Source organism: Sprattus sprattus (assembly GCF_963457725.1).
Source record: "Sprattus sprattus genome assembly, chromosome: 9".
Classification (NCBI taxonomy): Eukaryota; Metazoa; Chordata; class Actinopteri; order Clupeiformes; family Clupeidae; genus Sprattus; species Sprattus sprattus.
Window position 1 is genome coordinate 22,289,709 of NC_137928.1, and position 17,500 is coordinate 22,307,208.

General features: G+C 42.0%; 1 protein-coding gene across 1 annotated transcript in view; it reads left to right on the top strand.

The window, feature by feature from the left end:
• The window catches only part of si (sucrase-isomaltase), a gene marked incomplete at both ends in the record, with an annotated part of 54,228 nt that overhangs the window by 8,125 nt on the left and 28,603 nt on the right, over positions 1–17,500 (top strand). The window contains 11 exons of the mRNA XM_080844299.1: positions 250–362; positions 890–1,015; positions 1,531–1,662; positions 1,825–1,941; positions 3,313–3,426; positions 3,525–3,609; positions 4,945–5,062; positions 5,670–5,841; positions 14,785–14,901; positions 15,304–15,458; positions 15,593–15,677. Coding sequence (XP_080700425.1) covers positions 250–362; positions 890–1,015; positions 1,531–1,662; positions 1,825–1,941; positions 3,313–3,426; positions 3,525–3,609; positions 4,945–5,062; positions 5,670–5,841; positions 14,785–14,901; positions 15,304–15,458; positions 15,593–15,677 — 1,334 coding nt within the window. The remainder of the gene's footprint in view (positions 1–249; positions 363–889; positions 1,016–1,530; positions 1,663–1,824; positions 1,942–3,312; positions 3,427–3,524; positions 3,610–4,944; positions 5,063–5,669; positions 5,842–14,784; positions 14,902–15,303; positions 15,459–15,592; positions 15,678–17,500) is intronic.

A 17,500-nucleotide genomic window follows, 5' to 3' on the forward strand; every position in this document is an offset into this window, starting at 1 on the left:
AATTTAAGAGATGGGGTCTTGTTGATCTGGACTCCATGCAAACAGGGTCGTCATTATCGTGCAGTGGAACAGGGTCGGGGACGGGGTGGAGGTGGGGGTGGGGGTTGGGGTGTGCCCTCCCTTGTACAGAGGAAAGTAATGTTTGTTGACATGCCTCGCAACGTGTTGTAGTTTCTTGTGGTTTTGGTGAGTTGGTGGTAAATTGCTAAACTTTTCTTCCTTTCCCTGCTGTGGCTGGATCCCGTCCAGAGGTGACCATCCAGCCTGCTCCTGCGGTCACCTACCGGACCATCGGTGGAGTGCTGGACTTCTACATCCTCCTGGGGGACACCCCGGAGGCCGTGGTGCAGGAGTTCACAGAGGTTAGACGAAGGCACAGCATGAATAAGCAAATGCCATCTTTGAGCTGAATTATTCATATCTTGTTGTGTATCAGAGGACAAAAATCCTCCACCAAATTGTTGTGATGAACTGTAACGTCTCCCTCATTTCCAAGTTGCACAGTGATAGATTATTACGTATATATATTTAAATATGTAGGCTATATGCATATATAGTGTGTGTTTACTCTCAGTAGATTATATTATCTGTTCTCATATGTATTACATTCTGCATACATCTAGCATTTTAGTTGGCCTGGCTTGGCATAAAAACAATACGAGTTGTGTACACAAACATAGACATACAATATTCGTCAGCCTGGGTTAGAATATTGGTTAAGCCCAGAAAATATATAAATGTAAAATGTCGTTCAGAATCACAAATATATATATATTGTAATTTGTTTTTGTAACTTGTCTTATTGTAACTGTGTAGCACTGACCTCTTAGGTTAGATCAGATTTACTGTGTTCTATTGTAATCGACTTTTGACTCACGTGCTCCTGCAGTTGGTTGGCAGGCCAGTTATCCCTCCCTACTGGGCTTTCGGGTTCCAGCTCTCCCGCTGGGACTACGGAAGTCTGGACGAGGTGAAGAGGACAGTGGAGAGGAATCGTGACATTGATCTGCCCTATGTATGTATCACAAACACTTACAAACACACACACAAACACACACACACACACACACACACACACACACACACACAAGCACATACACACTGACTGAGACAGAGCACCAAATGTGCAAATGGCACACACACATCTATGAAATGGCCTAATGGCTGTCAAATTAAGGATGACATTTACTGCTTCTGGTCTGAAAGGAGGCTTATTTCTTTAAGACTAACATGCCGCACGCTCTTCAGTCCACTCCAACAAAGGAGATAACCACTCAGCTAAATATCTGTCTCCCACTGATTAACATTAGCAAGAAACTGGCAACAGCACATCACCATCTGGTAATGCGCAATGGAGCAGCTCTGCCAGTAAATCAAAGCGCAGACCAAGACAGAATGTGCAATGATATTTGAGGTCAGTAAGGCAGCCTATTTAAGCTAATGCTCACATCAAGGTAAAAAGATAGCCGAGATGCTGGAGTGTTTCAATGTTTCTGCACATGTGACTCAAACCTTTTTTAAATCTTACAGGACACCCAGTACACTGACATTGACTACATGGAGGACAAGAAGGACTTCACATATGACCTTGTGAAGTTTAAGGACCTGCCTCAGTTTGCTGACTACATGCACGAGAAAGGCCAGAAATACATTCTCATTCTTGTGAGTCATTAGGAGGCCTTCAGCCTTCAGTGTGCCCCTCTCTCAGTTTTGGCATGTTGGTAGTGAAGGCTTAAATGCTAATATCCCATAACTGCTGGACATCCTGCACTCTCTGACCTTCTTTGCCTCTGCTCCCCCCCCCCCTGCCCCCACCCCTTCCAGGACCCTGCCATTGCCATCAGTCCCAGGCAGAATGGGCCGTACCACTCCTACGACAGGGGGAGTGCAACAAACTCCTGGGTCACGGAGGCAGACGGGAAGACAGCCCTTGTTGGAGAGGTTGGCATTGAGTCCCTCATTAGGCAGGAAAATAAGCCTCGGGTTGTTTACCCTCCACGCATAGCATCCAGTAAAGTTAGGATGACAATCATTACCAGAGTAAACTCTGATCAAGGCATCGCCTGCATTTATGTCCTGCCATCAGCTCAAAAAAAAAAAAAAACTCCTAAACTGCCTGTCTCTGTATGGGAAAATGCTCAGAGCTCAAGCGGGGGAAGAAAGTTCACTATATTTGCTTTGCTTCAAGGTCAAGGCTCATGTAAATCAGGACACCCAATAGGAAGTCACATGGCAATCAGCACATGTGTTTGAGTCCTTGATCTTTCATTTGCACGTTAGCCATTTACCCCTGGTGCAATAAACCGACAGGTAACATTAGTTACATATCAAACTTAATGTGCTCTAGGTTGGACTGTGGCCAGTATTGATGGCTTTTTAATGGTTTTATTACACAGCTTAAGTATTGAACTGCGCTGACGGCTACCTTTGCGCGATGAATTTGGATAAAGAGGAATTCATCTTGTGAGGGCATCATCAGAACAACAACATCCAGTTACAGGGACAGTTGTCTGTGGAGAAGTTGGTTGAATAAACAGTGAAAGTGCCATCGCTAAAGCATGACCATGTTGTGAGAGTTTAGTAACAAATGGTTTCTTTTGAAATGTATATGCCGGGTGTTAGCAGCGTGGCAGCAAGATATAGATCAGTGGTATGGGGAGCAAAAAGAAAGGGACAGTGATAGAGAGAAAGAGAAAGAAGAGAGAGAAAGAGACACAGAGCGTGGGGGAGAGAGGGAGGGCTATGATCACGGCGTCTGACAGTGCTGTGTCATCAGCAGAAAGGGCCCAACAGCTTGAGAGAGCACGCACAGAATAACTATAGGTAATAAATTCAACTTGACCTTGCGGGCATCCATGCCAATAAGTATTAATAAAAGTGAAGTTGAATGGAAACAGCATCCTGTCAAGAGTGAGACAGAGAGAGAAAGGGAAAGACACTTTTTAAAATGACTAATTCACAAAGACGTCAGCGAGCCAGTGGCGAATAATGACAATATCCACAGATTTTTTTCTGAGCCCTTCTTGCAACACTACTCAAATAAATGAATGACTGACTCAAGCACTCTCGTGAAGAAAGCAGAAGACTGTGAACAGAGGAGTGAGTAACACTGGCTTCTCATTCTTGTAATGAGCAACAGAGCAGGAAACTGAAATATGAGGCACCTCTTGACGAGACAAAGGGGTTCTACTCAACATAAGGGGACCTCAAATGAAGAGCACTTAGAGCAGTCTACTAATAATCTAGAAGCATGACCTTTTGTGGTTTGTCTTACCTTGACCTGTTCAAGAGCTATACTCTCTTTCATTCAAGGTTTGGCCTGGGTTGACGGTATTCCCAGACTACACAAACCAATCTTGCATTCAATGGTGGGTTGATGAGATCGAGAGGTTCTACAAGGAAGTGAAGCACGATGCAATTTGGATCGTGAGTCCTTGAAATGAATAACTTTTATCACATGTACAATACAGCCAAACATATTTCTGTATCTCATTTCTCCAGTTCATTGATCATTTTTTTTAAAGGATATGAATGAAGTAGCCAGCTTTATCAAGGGGTCATCCAAAGGGTGTCCAGAAAACACCTTGAACTACCCACCCTTCACTCCAAGTATGCCCTCTAAACTAAATAGATATGCTTTTGTAAAGATACAAACACATACACACACATATATATATGCACATATACTTCTGTTTCATCGTAATTATACAATCTGAATATAATCCATGCACACTAAGGGTGTAAAAAATAACCGGTACGTATCAATATCCGTTTTTAGGGTGTAAGATACGACTACATAGATGCGTGAAGTCCCGTATCGGTTTTAAAATGACATGAATCATCGTCTTAACTCAAAGAAAAAGACTAATTTTTTCTCCGCTAAGGCAGGAGATGACCATGAATGCGTTATAAAGAATTCAAGACCATAATCATGGCAAAATCCAAAATTGCCGCCGCTGCAAGAGTAATACAAGAAACTGTCTATGGGCTCTGTAGTCGGTGAAATCTTTCAGTAATTGTAATATATGATTTGCAGTGGATAGAGCTCACGGTTTGAACTCAATGGAGTGCAAGTTCGATTCCCCTCACCTCCGTATCAATTATAGTTTTACATATCGGTGTATATCGCTTTGAATAAAATTACTATGACTAAATGTAAATGTATAAATATGAAAATCAGTAAATTGAAGCAATGAAAAGAAGTTGTGTGTATTTCTCTCTTCGTATGCATCCACCTTCATCATTTTCTACAAAATGATATGCTATGTATGGTGTAGTAGACTGAGACTTTATTCACTACTGCACAAAAACTAGACACGTTTGCAAAACAAGACGTTTGCAATGATGTAAGTTAAAGTAGGTAAAACAACTTTCGCCAATATCTCCGTAAGGGAGATGGGTTGGTGAGAACTGATAGAAAATCGTAAACAACAACAATCCCCGCCATTCTCCCCAAATCTTTATTTATTGGTGCCACCAATAAATAAAGCAGGCTTCCAGTCAATGGAAAAATGGCCTCTCCCCACCGGCAATTGTTGTTGTTTACGATTTTCTATCAGTTCTCACCACACAACGACGTCTCATCTTTGCTCCTTGAATGTCGATATGTAATGGTATGGAGTTATTGAAACTTACTACGTGTAAAAAAGACTAGAAATTGAATGTTTATTTTTCGAGTCTCAAGCCTATAAAGTTGCACTGGGTGCCTTTAATAAGACACTTAAGAAATTTTCGAGGTCCATTTTTTCCTCACAACTAGTGTTTTCAATTATTGAACTGCATCGCATCGCATCGCATCGCATCGCATCGCATCGCATCGCATCGCATCGCATCGCATCGCATCGCATCGCATCGCTTCATTTCAATTGTGAATATATTATATGGTATCTAATGTAACACATACATTCAACCCCCCCACCCCCTTTCACCCTTTCTGTTTGGTAGACATCTTGGATAAGCAGATGTACAGTAAGACCTTGTGTATGGATGCCAAGCAGACCTGGGGAAACCATTACGACGTGCACAGCCTGTACGGCTACTCCATGACCCTGGCAACTGACGAGTAAGTAACCTTACATCAAAGTTAATGGTTCACCCAACACCGCTTAAGCAGGACAGACACACACAAACACACACACACACACACACACACACTCACAAGGCCAATGCAACCCAATGAACTGTTTTATTTTCCCCAAGCTGATTGCGAGAAGCGTCTCTGACAGGAAGAGAAAAAAAAGAAACATTTGTATTTCCTGTGCAAGCAAACAGTGCAAAATTGCTTTGCCGTTCCAGCGCTGTGACCTAAACATGGACATGAGTGCGTAATAATACTCTTTGAGAGCAGGGCCCAAGGACATATGCTACAATGACTCAGATTTGGTTAAATAAAACAGACAGTCTCTGTTTTATACCCGCGCCGCACTTATGCAGGGGAAGTGACTGATGGGGTTTGACATGCTCGCTCATTTCTCTCTTCATCTACCACCAAACTCCAAAGCCCACCTTCTCTTTTCATCCCCTCTTTCGTAACCCGATTTCTCGCCCCTGTGACCCCCCCAACACCACCCCCCCCCAACACAAACACACACACACACACACACACACACACACACACCCTGGGCTTTCTCTTGTGGTTTCAACTGTCCCATTTCTCGCCCCATCTGCAGGGCCGTGAAGAAAGTGTTTGGCAAGAGCCGCTCCTTCATCCTCACGCGCTCCTCCTTTCCCGGAGTGGGCAAGTTCTCGGGCCACTGGCTGGGTGACAACGCCGCAAACTGGAATGACATCAAGTGGGCCATCCCGGGAATGCTGGAGTTCAACCTCTTTGGAGTCCCTTACGTAAGAGGCAGTGTTGGATGGATGCATGGAATGTGATTTTTTTTGTAAAAAAATGCCCATGAAGGCAAGCAAAAAGAAGAGAGCTGTTTTTCTGCTTCACTTTTCTGCTCGACTATTTCTAGGCTACGGTCTAATGCTTTTTTCGTGTGAAGTCAGACCGAATCCTGATCGATACCCCAATACTGACCTTAAGTGCTTCACCTTAAGCGATAATAAAGGATGCCAACACACGCTCCGCAGAGATGCCAGTTGATTTTAGCCCTTGTAAGGCATCCCTGACCCTCATGTTTATTTGAACCATGCAGAAGTGGAGCAGGAGAAGGGACATTAAACCGCTGTGGGCTCAGGCCCAGATTTAGTGTGCCTCTCAGCAGTGTGGCTCTGTGTCGTTGTGTGAACATACTCTAAGAAGGCATGCCAAGACCAAAGGAAAATTCCATTATTCAGATAAAACATACAGAAATAGAATAAGAACATGTAAATGCAGTGAGGGTAAGGGGACGCGTGTCCAGGTCCTTTTTTGAGGGATTTAGTACTATCTTACTAAATGTTTTATTGTTATCCCATGTGGAAACAATGTTAAGCACCATACTACAAGAGAGAGTGCATCTGCCCAGTATGTAGCCAGAATCAGATAGATTACTCCATTGAACTGTATGAGAGAATCACTACCATAGACAGAAGGAAATCAGAATTCAAAGCCTGATCAAATAGTAGGTATATTAATTAATAAAGCGTTGTTGTTTGATACATATAAGAGTAGATGAGATGAAAGAGAAGTGTGTGTTTCATGTATTTTGGGATTTTAAAAAAAAATACCAGCTGCTGGATGTTTTCAATTGCTTCTCACAGGAAACAGTTTCAGGTTTTAATTCTCAGTGGCATGATCAGCTCAGTGGCATAATCAATCATACCTGCTGGTATGAGAACCTTTGTAATATTAATAGCAACAAAGTATGGAATCAGATCAATGCCATAAATATTTTGTAATCTGTAATATAGATTTTGTATCTGTAATATAGATGTTGTATCTGTGAAACCATCTACACTTTCAAAACCTATCTACAGATACGGATTTCAAATACGAAATGTATAGATACATTTCTACACTTTCAAAAACTATCTTCACTTTCAAAATCCATTTACAGTTACGGATTTCAAAATACAAAATGTATCTACACTTTCAAAAACTATCTACACTTTCAAAAACTATCTTCTCTTTCAAAATCTATCTGCAGATACGGATTTCAGTTACGGATTCCAGTTACGTATTATGGATACGGATTTCAAATACGAGTTACGGATTTCAGTTACGAATTACAAAATCTTTTTGGCAGTGTTTTATCCAGCTTTCTAAAGAGCCAATCAGCGCTTATTGCAGATTTTCTAACGCGCCAATCAACACATTGTATCCTGTACTGACTAGCCAATCAGCGCTAGCTTGCTGCAACTGCTGGGAGAGTTGAGTGAAACGGTTATGCAGGCAGCAGCAGTTCACTGGAAACAGACACCAAGACACCGAGAGATGGCACAGGTAAGAAGGCCTATATTTCAAGTTGTTAATAAAGTAATTGTAAAACGCACAATCATAGTCAATGGTTTTCACTCCACACTTCGTTCCACCTGTTACTCAGATCCTTGTCGTTGTATGGAAGATAGTATGAACTGCTTTGGTAGCTAACGAAAGCTAACGTTAGCATGCTTGTGACCGATTCACATTTAATTAAGATAACCATGAACAGTATTCATATGACCCATTATCACGATGAGAACATTTAGCAAACAAACTGCTATTGTCTTGTTCTCCAGACACATGCAGAGGTGGTGGTGGGGGTATAACGTTAGGTGCATCCTCAACTGGATAATGACCAGCCTGATCTCAAAACCACCTTGCAATGACATGTCATTTTCGTTTCTTTTCATGACACTTTGGGGTAGCCTTCTTGTAACCATTTTCTGAAGTCCTTGAAAACGCTTTATTGTGTATTTTTTGTGGAAGCAAGTTTTACGCAAATACACTAGTTAGATCCATGGAAGTTGATGGAACAGTTGATCTAGGCCAGGGGTGGCCAAACTAAGTAATTGTTTGAACATTGATGCACTTAACATTTTTCTGCATGGACCATAAGCAAAAAAACACAATAACCTAGAGTCTAGTCACTTAAGCATAACACGTACAGACTCATAGACAGCAGCATGTTGAAAAATAACTGTTAACTGTTGATTTTTGCTTTAACCAGAAACCCCACATTTGTAATTTCTTGTAACTTTAACATTTACAGTCATACACATGACCAATCCATATCCATGACAAAGAACCATTATCATAATTTTGGTAATATGTTAACATGAATGTCTACTTTGAGTGTTATGTGCTGATTGTGTATTGGATGTTCATGTATGCATTTTTGTCAGGTGGCAGTGGGAAATTATGTTCTCCACAGACTGAGGTCTAGGTTGGAGGTGGCCTTAGATCGGCAGCCCTAAGACCTTGACTATCTGGAGTTCACCTGCAGGAATCAGATGTCTCTCATACAACTGTTATCTGCCAGCATCCATTTCCCAGTGGAGGTAGGTTCAAGTTGTATTTTTTCTTTGCTTTGGGCCATTGACAGGTCTATTCTTACAAGTTATGGCTTGCCTAACGTTACTGTTTGTGATCCCTGTATTTATATTATCTGTACAAAAGTTTCGCTCATAGGCTTCCCTAGATTAGAACTAGCTGACTTCCCCCAACCGAGGACTGGTTTAGCTCCATTGAGTAAAAAAAAAAAATACAATGTATCCCTGAGTGTGTGTGATCAACACGATCATTTTGATCACCATATTTTACATAAAAGTGATCGTGATCACAGATCACACACACTCGGGAGATTAGCCACATTATGGTTGACAAGATTAACAAATATTTTGAATATTGTTGATATTTGGCTGTTCACCATGAGTTCATTGTTTTATTGCTCAATGGTGATCTTGCCCGGCTATCAGTTGGGGAAGCCAGCTACATTATAACTGATACTAATGGACAAATAACACAAACATACAACCTTTTTTTTACTCTAAGGGTTCATTAAGGTCTCGCAACAATATTTCTGGCCCATAGAGATGGACAACTTGTATGATGTGACCCTAAATAATTCTGAGTGTTTTTCCAGGATTGTTACAGCTGTCACTTCTTTCTTTTATACAGGCATATTGACGGGAACCATAAATTGGTGAGGTGGAGAATGGTGTTCCATGGCTGTGTGGATGGGTACAGTCGCTCCATCATATACCTTGAGTGCCTCAATAATAACAGGGCATCAAGTGTTTTGAACCTGTTTCAGCAAGGTGTATCTGACTTTGGTCTGCCTTCGAGAGTACGGAGCGACCATGGAAGGGAAAACATAGAGGTTGCCCGATACATGCTGAACAATAGAGGGGTGAATAGAGGGAGTATGATCATGGGGCGCAGCGTACACAACCAAAGAATAGAGAGGCTATGGGCAGAACTAAACAGAGTAATTTCTTATTACTTCTCTGACTTATTTACGTTTATGGAAAATGAAGGCATACTTGACTCTCTTTGTGATCTTCATTTATTTTGTTTGCATTACATTTACTTACCTCGGGTTCGAAGGGGAGTAAGAGAATTCAGGAGTCAATGGAATAACCATGGACTCTCTACCCAAGGAAGCCAAACCCCATTGCAATTGTGGCATAGAGGTGTTGTCAGTCATATTGGAAGCAACAACACAGCTATACGTGGTGTGTTTCAGACTGATCAACATTTAGGCACTGATAATGGCGAACCGCTACCTACAGTAGAGAGCAGGAATAATATTGAGGTTCCTGAAAACAGTGTTCATGTAAGCAACAGTACCATGCAAGAAATTCAAGAATGAATTGACCCATTAATGAATGATGGAAATCATGGAATACAATTATTTCTGTCTCTTTTAATTTTTTTGCAAGCAAGACATCCCAGAGGACTAAGTGAATGATTCTCTTACTAGTGTGCAAAGTTGAGTTGGCTCTTAGCCTAATAATTTCACTACATTGATATTGATGTTGCTAGTTGATGTCTAGTATGTCAATAAACTTGAACTTGAATGAAGAGATTGGGCTATTATTACATAAAAGATTTATTGATGTAAATGTACCTGTATAAAAAAAAAAGTAGATTGGACACATCTACATTCTGCAACAGAACCCCCAAGCTAATTCAACAAGTAAAGTACATTTTAATTAAACTTGACAATAAACAGGACAAATGTAAGCCCTTACTAGGAAATGTATCCACTGAAGTTAACAAAGCAAGCAAACTTGTGTCTAGTGTGAATTCAGTAATTTGAATTTCCAACATTTTTGGAGTGGATACCGACATTTTTTTTTTTTTTTTTCATACTGTTACATTTTATACTTTTCAACTTTAAATTCATCATCTATGGCATGCCAAACCCCTGTGTTTCTTATTGCAAAGTCCATGTTGGTCTTAAAACAATCGTACGTGCTGTAGATCGGCAGTCGAAGACAGCTGATGCAGGTGTTGGCAACAGGGAACTTTGCTGCTTCACCACTAGGGTGAAGAAATTCAAGAGATGGTTGAGGAGAAAAGCCGATTGGTGGTACTGCATCAGATCCAGTTGCAAATGCTAGGATGTCCCCCAACTTCTTTGATCCATCTTCCTCTGTGGAGCAAGCAGGACAGCATAGAATTAAGCACAGAACACAAACTACATTTCAGGACTTTGTTGGGGTGGAAGATAAATATGAATGAGAGACAGACCAAATACTTTAAATCATAAACTTTGTCATGTTAACACCAGAAGCTTGTTTCCCTTTTCCTAGAAAAGTGCACATATGAGTTTCCTGAGTTGTTCTCTCTATCTCTCACACATACCTTCAACATCTTGCAAATAGTCCCTCCAGAAAGCAACTACTGTTCTCTCCTCTCTTTTCTGGTTGCTCCCCTCCTCTGACCACCGGATGTGGAACAGCCCATCAACCTGGTCAGCGGTGAGCGGCCTTGGATTGTAGCACATCACTGGACTGAACGATTCTGGATGATTCTGGATCTGCTCCAGGACTCCAAGCGTTTTTAAGCCATCTCTGAACCTATGACAGTATGGGAGGAATGGTGATTCAATGAAGAGTTCACTTTTTTGCATGTGTCAGGCATCAAACAACAGGATTTTCAATTTAACTAAATTTAAACTACCTTTCAAATGGTCCACGGACTCGATTAATGACTTGAAACATCAAGACATCTTCCACAAGTCTATCCCTGTCGTCAACACTTTTCAGTGGCTTCAGACAGCCTGCATTGGCAAGATAGTCTTGGAGAGGTTGAGTTGACTGGGTGAGTTCCTCCAGAGTTGTTGATTCTGAAACCTAAAAATGATTAACAGTTTATTTTTTAAAAATCAGATAAAATTCTCATCCAAATTCCAGTTAAACATTATTCCAGTGACTACTTTTAGCTCAAAACTCAAATGTTCTCATATTTCAACACTGCTTTGCTAGAAGTGATCGTAACTTTGACGTTAGTGGCTGATGACGTGCCAGTGATATGATTTTACTTTTAATTGGGTAAGACTACTTCAGTCCAATGAACGCAACCTGGGCACTTCGTCACATCCAAAATGATATCTTGTGGCAGATGCATAATACCACAGTGTAAAACGGATATAAGCTGATCCATTTAACTGAATTGGGGGCACAAATGATAAGACAGATAGATAGAGAATGCTGAATATGATGAAATGAAAATGCATCAAACCTTTTGTATTTTCTCACGGATGTCGGAGTCGGCGATGTCCCCAAGGTTTGGTCTTGATTTCTCTGGCCCTTGAACAATGCAGTCAAACAGTGTTTGAGAGAAAAAATTTGGTGAAGGCCCTCCATGTACCAGACTTAATGCAATAGCCCTTCCTGTAACAAAGTATCTGTCCTCTCTGACAGCTGAAAAAAAAGAGAGGTAGAATTTAGGTAGTGTTAGCATAACCTTTTAACTGTTGCCATGGAAATGCCTTAAAATCACAGTTCGTAATCTGAGTTCAGCACCCTCTTTGGTACCAGGGTAGCCACACTGGCTTTTTACAGTGTTAGTCTATTATTTCAAAGGATTAAAATCACTATGAGGTTCAAAATGGTATGGGAGCCATATACCTGATGAATCAAGAGCCAAGTTGAGGTTCCCTTCTGTTCCCTCAAACACTGAAGACTGTGCAAGAGCTTCTGTAAGCAGTCGAAGAAATTCTCTTCTTGGACCACCAAGATCCACAGCTTCTTCACTTGTTCCTTTGTCGTCCGAAAATCTCACACTTATCCTGTGTGTTGGGTCAAACGAGATTCTTTTAAAGCCCCGAATGGCACCATCAAGCACAGCAGCACGGTTTATGTTGAACCGGTTGACTTGGTTCTGGTTGATCTTTTCAGCAAGAGTAGATAAAATCTCTTGTACAGGGACACTTCCAGATGAACTTTCTTTTCTGAAAGCAAACATCAAAGGGAAAATAATGTTTAGATCACTGTTCCAACCATATGCAGTTATAGTGTAGCCATTTGTGCATACACACATCCACCTGATTTTCACTTACAGTCAAGGACAGTGCTAGCTTATTATTTAACGTTGTAATAACTTTTAATCCTCACTTCAGCTAACTGTCCTGTAAATTGTAGTAATTTATAATTTTACATTGTAATGAGTTCTTATACAGAATTCACTTTAATTGGGTTAAGTTAGTATAGCAGAATAATTTAAGAGGAATTTGAAATCGCACACTGCAATAGTTTATAATGTACCTCAACTTTATAATTTATAACCAGGAACTTCTAATCAAATGTATAGATAATTACAGACAGACGCAACATATACATTCAAAACATTTGTTTTATTTATACTGTATCAAATCCCTTCCAAAAGGGACAAGTAAATGCAAACTATCGAGACCATGTAACATGTTTCAGAAAAACCCAAATAAAATAAGATGCAAAATAAATGTAAAGTGGGAGATCGAGATACACAACAAGTTGATTAATTAACATGGTGTTGGATGGACAGAAGGGAACAATTCCAGATCCAACACTTGACTTCACTGAAGAAGTTTGTTTTTTAGGGATCTGATCTGACCCTTGCAGAGAGGTCCTACCCCAGTTCCATTATGACCTTTTTATGCTGCTGTCTATGAGTCTGTACGTGTTATGCTTAAGTGACTAGACTCTAGGTTATTGTGTTTTTTTGCTTATGGTCCATGCAGAAAGTTAATGTTAAGTGCATCAATTTTCAAACAATTACTTAGTTTGGCCACCCCTGGCCTAGATCAACTGTTCCATCAACTTCCATGGATCTAACTAGTGTATTTGCGTAAAACTCGCTTCCACAAAAAATACACAATAAAGCGTTTTCAAGGACTTCAGAAAATGGTTACAAGAAGGCTACCCCAAAGTGTCATGAAAAGAAACGAAAATGACATGTCATTGCAAGGTGGTTTTGAAATCAGGCTGGTCATTATCCAGTTGAGGATGCACCTAACGTTATACCCCCACCACCACCTCTGCATGTGTCTGGAGAACAAGACAATAGCAGTTTGTTTGCTAAATGTTCTCATCGTGATAATGGGTCATATGAATACTGTTCATGGTTATCTTAATTAAATGTGAATCGGTCACAAGCATGCTAACGTTAGCTTTCGTTAGCTACCAAAGCAGTTCATACTATCTTCCATACAACGACAAGGATCTGAGTAACAGGTGGAACGAAGTGTGGAGTGAAAACCATTGACTATGATTGTGCGTTTTACAATTACTTTATTAACAACTTGAAATATAGGCCTTCTTACCTGTGCCATCTCTCGGTGTCTTGGTGTCTGTTTCCAGTGAACTGCTGCTGCCTGCATAACCGTTTCACTCAACTCTCCCAGCAGTTGCAGCAAGCTAGCGCTGATTGGCTAGTCAGTACAGGATACAATGTGTTGATTGGCGCGTTAGAAAATCTGCCATAAGCGCTGATTGGCTCTTTAGAAAGCTGGTTAAAACACTGCCAAAAAGATTTTGTAATTCGTAACTGAAATCCGTAACTCGTATTTGAAATCCGTATCCATAATACGTAACTGGAATCCGTAACTGAAATCCGTATCTGCAGATAGATTTTGAAAGTGAAGATAGTTTTTGAAAGTGTAGATACATTTTGTATTTTGAAATCTGTAACTGTAAATGGATTTTGAAAGTGAAGATAGTTTTTGAAAGTGTAGAAATGTATCTATACATTTCGTATTTGAAATCCGTATCTGTAGATAGGTTTTGAAAGTGTAGATGGTTTCACAGATACAACATCTATATTACAGATACAAAATCTATATTACAGATTACAAAATATTTATGGCATTGATCTGATTCCATACAAAGTAACATTCTATACAAACGTATTGTATCATCTAGTTAGTACATGGGCCAGTTCTAAAGCATGTCTTTTCTAACTGCTTTATAGAAATGCAAATTGTCTTTGTGTAATTTTCAAAATCAGCATTGTCATCCGGCGGGCCGAGCTGGACCCCCTGGTGGGCCGATGCGGCCCGCGGGCCGTATGTTTGACACCCATGTTCTAGAGTCTAGGCTACATTCTGCTTTTGCTGTGGAGTTCCAAACACATCTTATCACACCCATAGGTCTACCAGCAGCCTAATGAGGCAGGGAGAACAGTTTGGAAACAGTGTGTGTCAGGTGGGGAGGGGGTCCTTTTCTCTGTGTGTGTTTGCCCAGTATCGTCAACACTATTTTAAACCAATACATCAGGGGGTGATGTTTGAAGTTCCAACAAATCCCCTCATGTGTGAAAGTTTAAGTTTGTGTTCTGTTTGCCTGACAAACATGTGACTGATGTTACTGCACCCCAGGCCTGGGTGGGGCGTGTTTGACAGGTCCCGTTCCTCACTGTTGTTGTTGTTTTTTTTTACCTGACAGATCGGCGCGGACATCTGCGGCTTCTTCGACGACTCGCCCGAGGAGCTGTGCCGCCGCTGGATGCAGGTCGGAGCGTTCTACCCCTTCAGCAGAAACCACAACGCTCAGGGCTACCGGGTGCGCTGGCATGTCTTTTTTCTGCCCCCCCCCCCCCCCCACCCCCAACCTTATTCTTGAGTGATGAATCACCAGCCATCACTGATGCATTAGCAGGAGGCGCTAATCAGACAGCCACGCGCACACTGAGAATGCGAGATGCCGCCTCCTTCCCCACGAAGGGACAGGAGAGGACGATGAATAGAAATTGATATTCGTGACTAAATGAGATGAATAAGGCTTGACCTTTTCCCAGGGCCAGCGGTAATCACTGAGCCCCCGCGAGGCACAAACAATCCGCACAAACAATGAGACCCAGGGTTTAGAGCAGGCATGGACAGCGACCACACTCCCAGGCTTGCCACTCTTCTGTCTCTCTCTCTCTCGCCCTCTCATTCCTTCCTTTTTTCCTCCCCCCTTTAGCCCCAGGATCCTGCATATTACGGAGCCGACTCCCTCCTGGTGAGGACCTCCAAGCACTACCTGACCATCCGCTACACACTGCTGCCCTACCTCTACACCCTCTTCTACAAGGCCCACGTCAGCGGGGACACTGTGGTGCGGCCCATGATGCACGAGTGGGTGACGTCACACCTCCATACTGACCTACTCTGAGTGCTCTGGCCTTCCTACCTTCTGGCCTCGGGTTGTTTTGGATGACGCAAAGAATAAGTGCTTGACCTCCATCTGGCCTTGTGCTTCGTCTTTCTAGGTTCTATTCTGATAGCAACACTTGGACTGTGGACCGCCAGTTCCTGTGGGGGGCCCACCTGCTCATCACACCTGTGCTGGATCCTGTAAGCATCTCTCACAGACACACACACACACACACACACACAGACACACACACACACACACACACACACACACACACACACACACACACACACACACACTCTCTCTCCATCTCTCGCGCTCTCTCTCTATCACACACAGACACACACAGATACACTCTTTCTCTACACTCTTTCTCTCTCTCTCTCTCTCTCTCTCTATCTATCGCTCTCACGCACAGTTGTCACTTTATGGGCTATTTTCCTATTTGCAGACCAGAACAGACAAGCTATAGATATGACACAGTATTCGAGGTCAGTGATCATCTGTCAGCCAGTGAGCGCACAGGATCAGATTTGGGCTCTGCCATCACACGCTTCCTGTGGGCCTTCACTGACCTCCGCCGGGACAGGAACGAGAGACAGAGATTTTTTTTCTCTTCTCTCTTTCATTTCCCCCCATCCTCTTTTCTTTTCTGTTTAATGAGAGCGCTGACCTCATTATGAAGAAATGAGAATTGAAGATAAATTGCGGTCATGTTAAAGTGGGTGATTAATTGCCAATTTAACATGGCCCCCTCGCATGTTTTTTTTTTTTTTTTTTATGAAATAGATCAGCTCAGATTTATACTGCAGTTCAAACAAGTTCAACCAGGGTCCTTATCTAAGAAAAAGTTTAGTAGATTTAGACAGGCAATACAATGCGTGTTTTGTCAGCAACCTGACTCTCTGGACATTAAGCTACATCCAAATGAGCTGGAGAATCTGCTTTCTCTGAGCACCACTGCATTGATGAAAGGCAGCCAGCATTTTTATACTCAGCTTGAAATTGATAAGCAGGGATCATTTAAAGAGGGCACACTTTAAAAGAAGGGTTGAGAGAAAGAAAGACTCAGAAGTGTCTCCCTCTGCTCCTTCTCCCGCTCCCACTCCTGCTCGCCTCGCCTCTCTGCACCTCGACTGTTTCTCTAATGACATCCAACAGCTAGCTTCCCTACTTCTGAGACAGTCCGCCGAACCTTGATCTGCACAGTATGTCTCCTGACTGGGGAAATCTCTTCTCGTCCCCCTGTGCCTTCCTACCTCCTCCTTAGTCCTCCCTCCTCTCCTCCCCCTCGCCTTCTTTTTCTCTTTCTCCCTCTCTCTATCTCCTCTTCTTTTGACTTGTTTCTTTTCATACTCTTTCGGCTCATCGGCTGGCTTTTAATTACTCCCCCTAAATGTGCGCCCCGTTTGGGGATCAAAGGCAGCCATCAGACTGAGGGGGTCAGACAGGCTTCCTGACTGACAGAATCTCCCTCATTCTTCCTTCTCTCTTTCCTCCACCGGTGCTGAGACTGTGTGTGTGCCAGTCTTCACCGCTCTCCCCTATTACGTGTAAATCATTGACAGTCAGCTCCCTATCTACAGTGCAAAAAGGAACGGCTGTGGCTCCCTTTGCATTACAGTTCATGACAATACAGCAGCAGTTCATATTCAGTAATCATCAATTATCAATCTTTTGCATTTAAGCAGTGATATGATAAATGCTAGTAGGGCTGAGTGTAGCGTGTGTTTATTTATGTGTGACATTGCAAAGTGTAATGACTGGTTTTAATCAGATGACGTCACTTCTGGGAGGTCTGATTTCACTGGAGATTGAACATGTGATGATCATTGATCTTCCAACACCATATACATTCATGAGATTCTTGCTAAAAGCTCATTACTTGCAATGACATAGTGCAATGGCTCATCATCAGGCATTAAATAGCGTAGAGGAAGAATGTGTCTGATGTCTGTAAGGAGAGGAGGATCTTTCTGAAATTAAGACTCTGAGCTTTCCGTTTGATCCTCAAAGGCCTAAG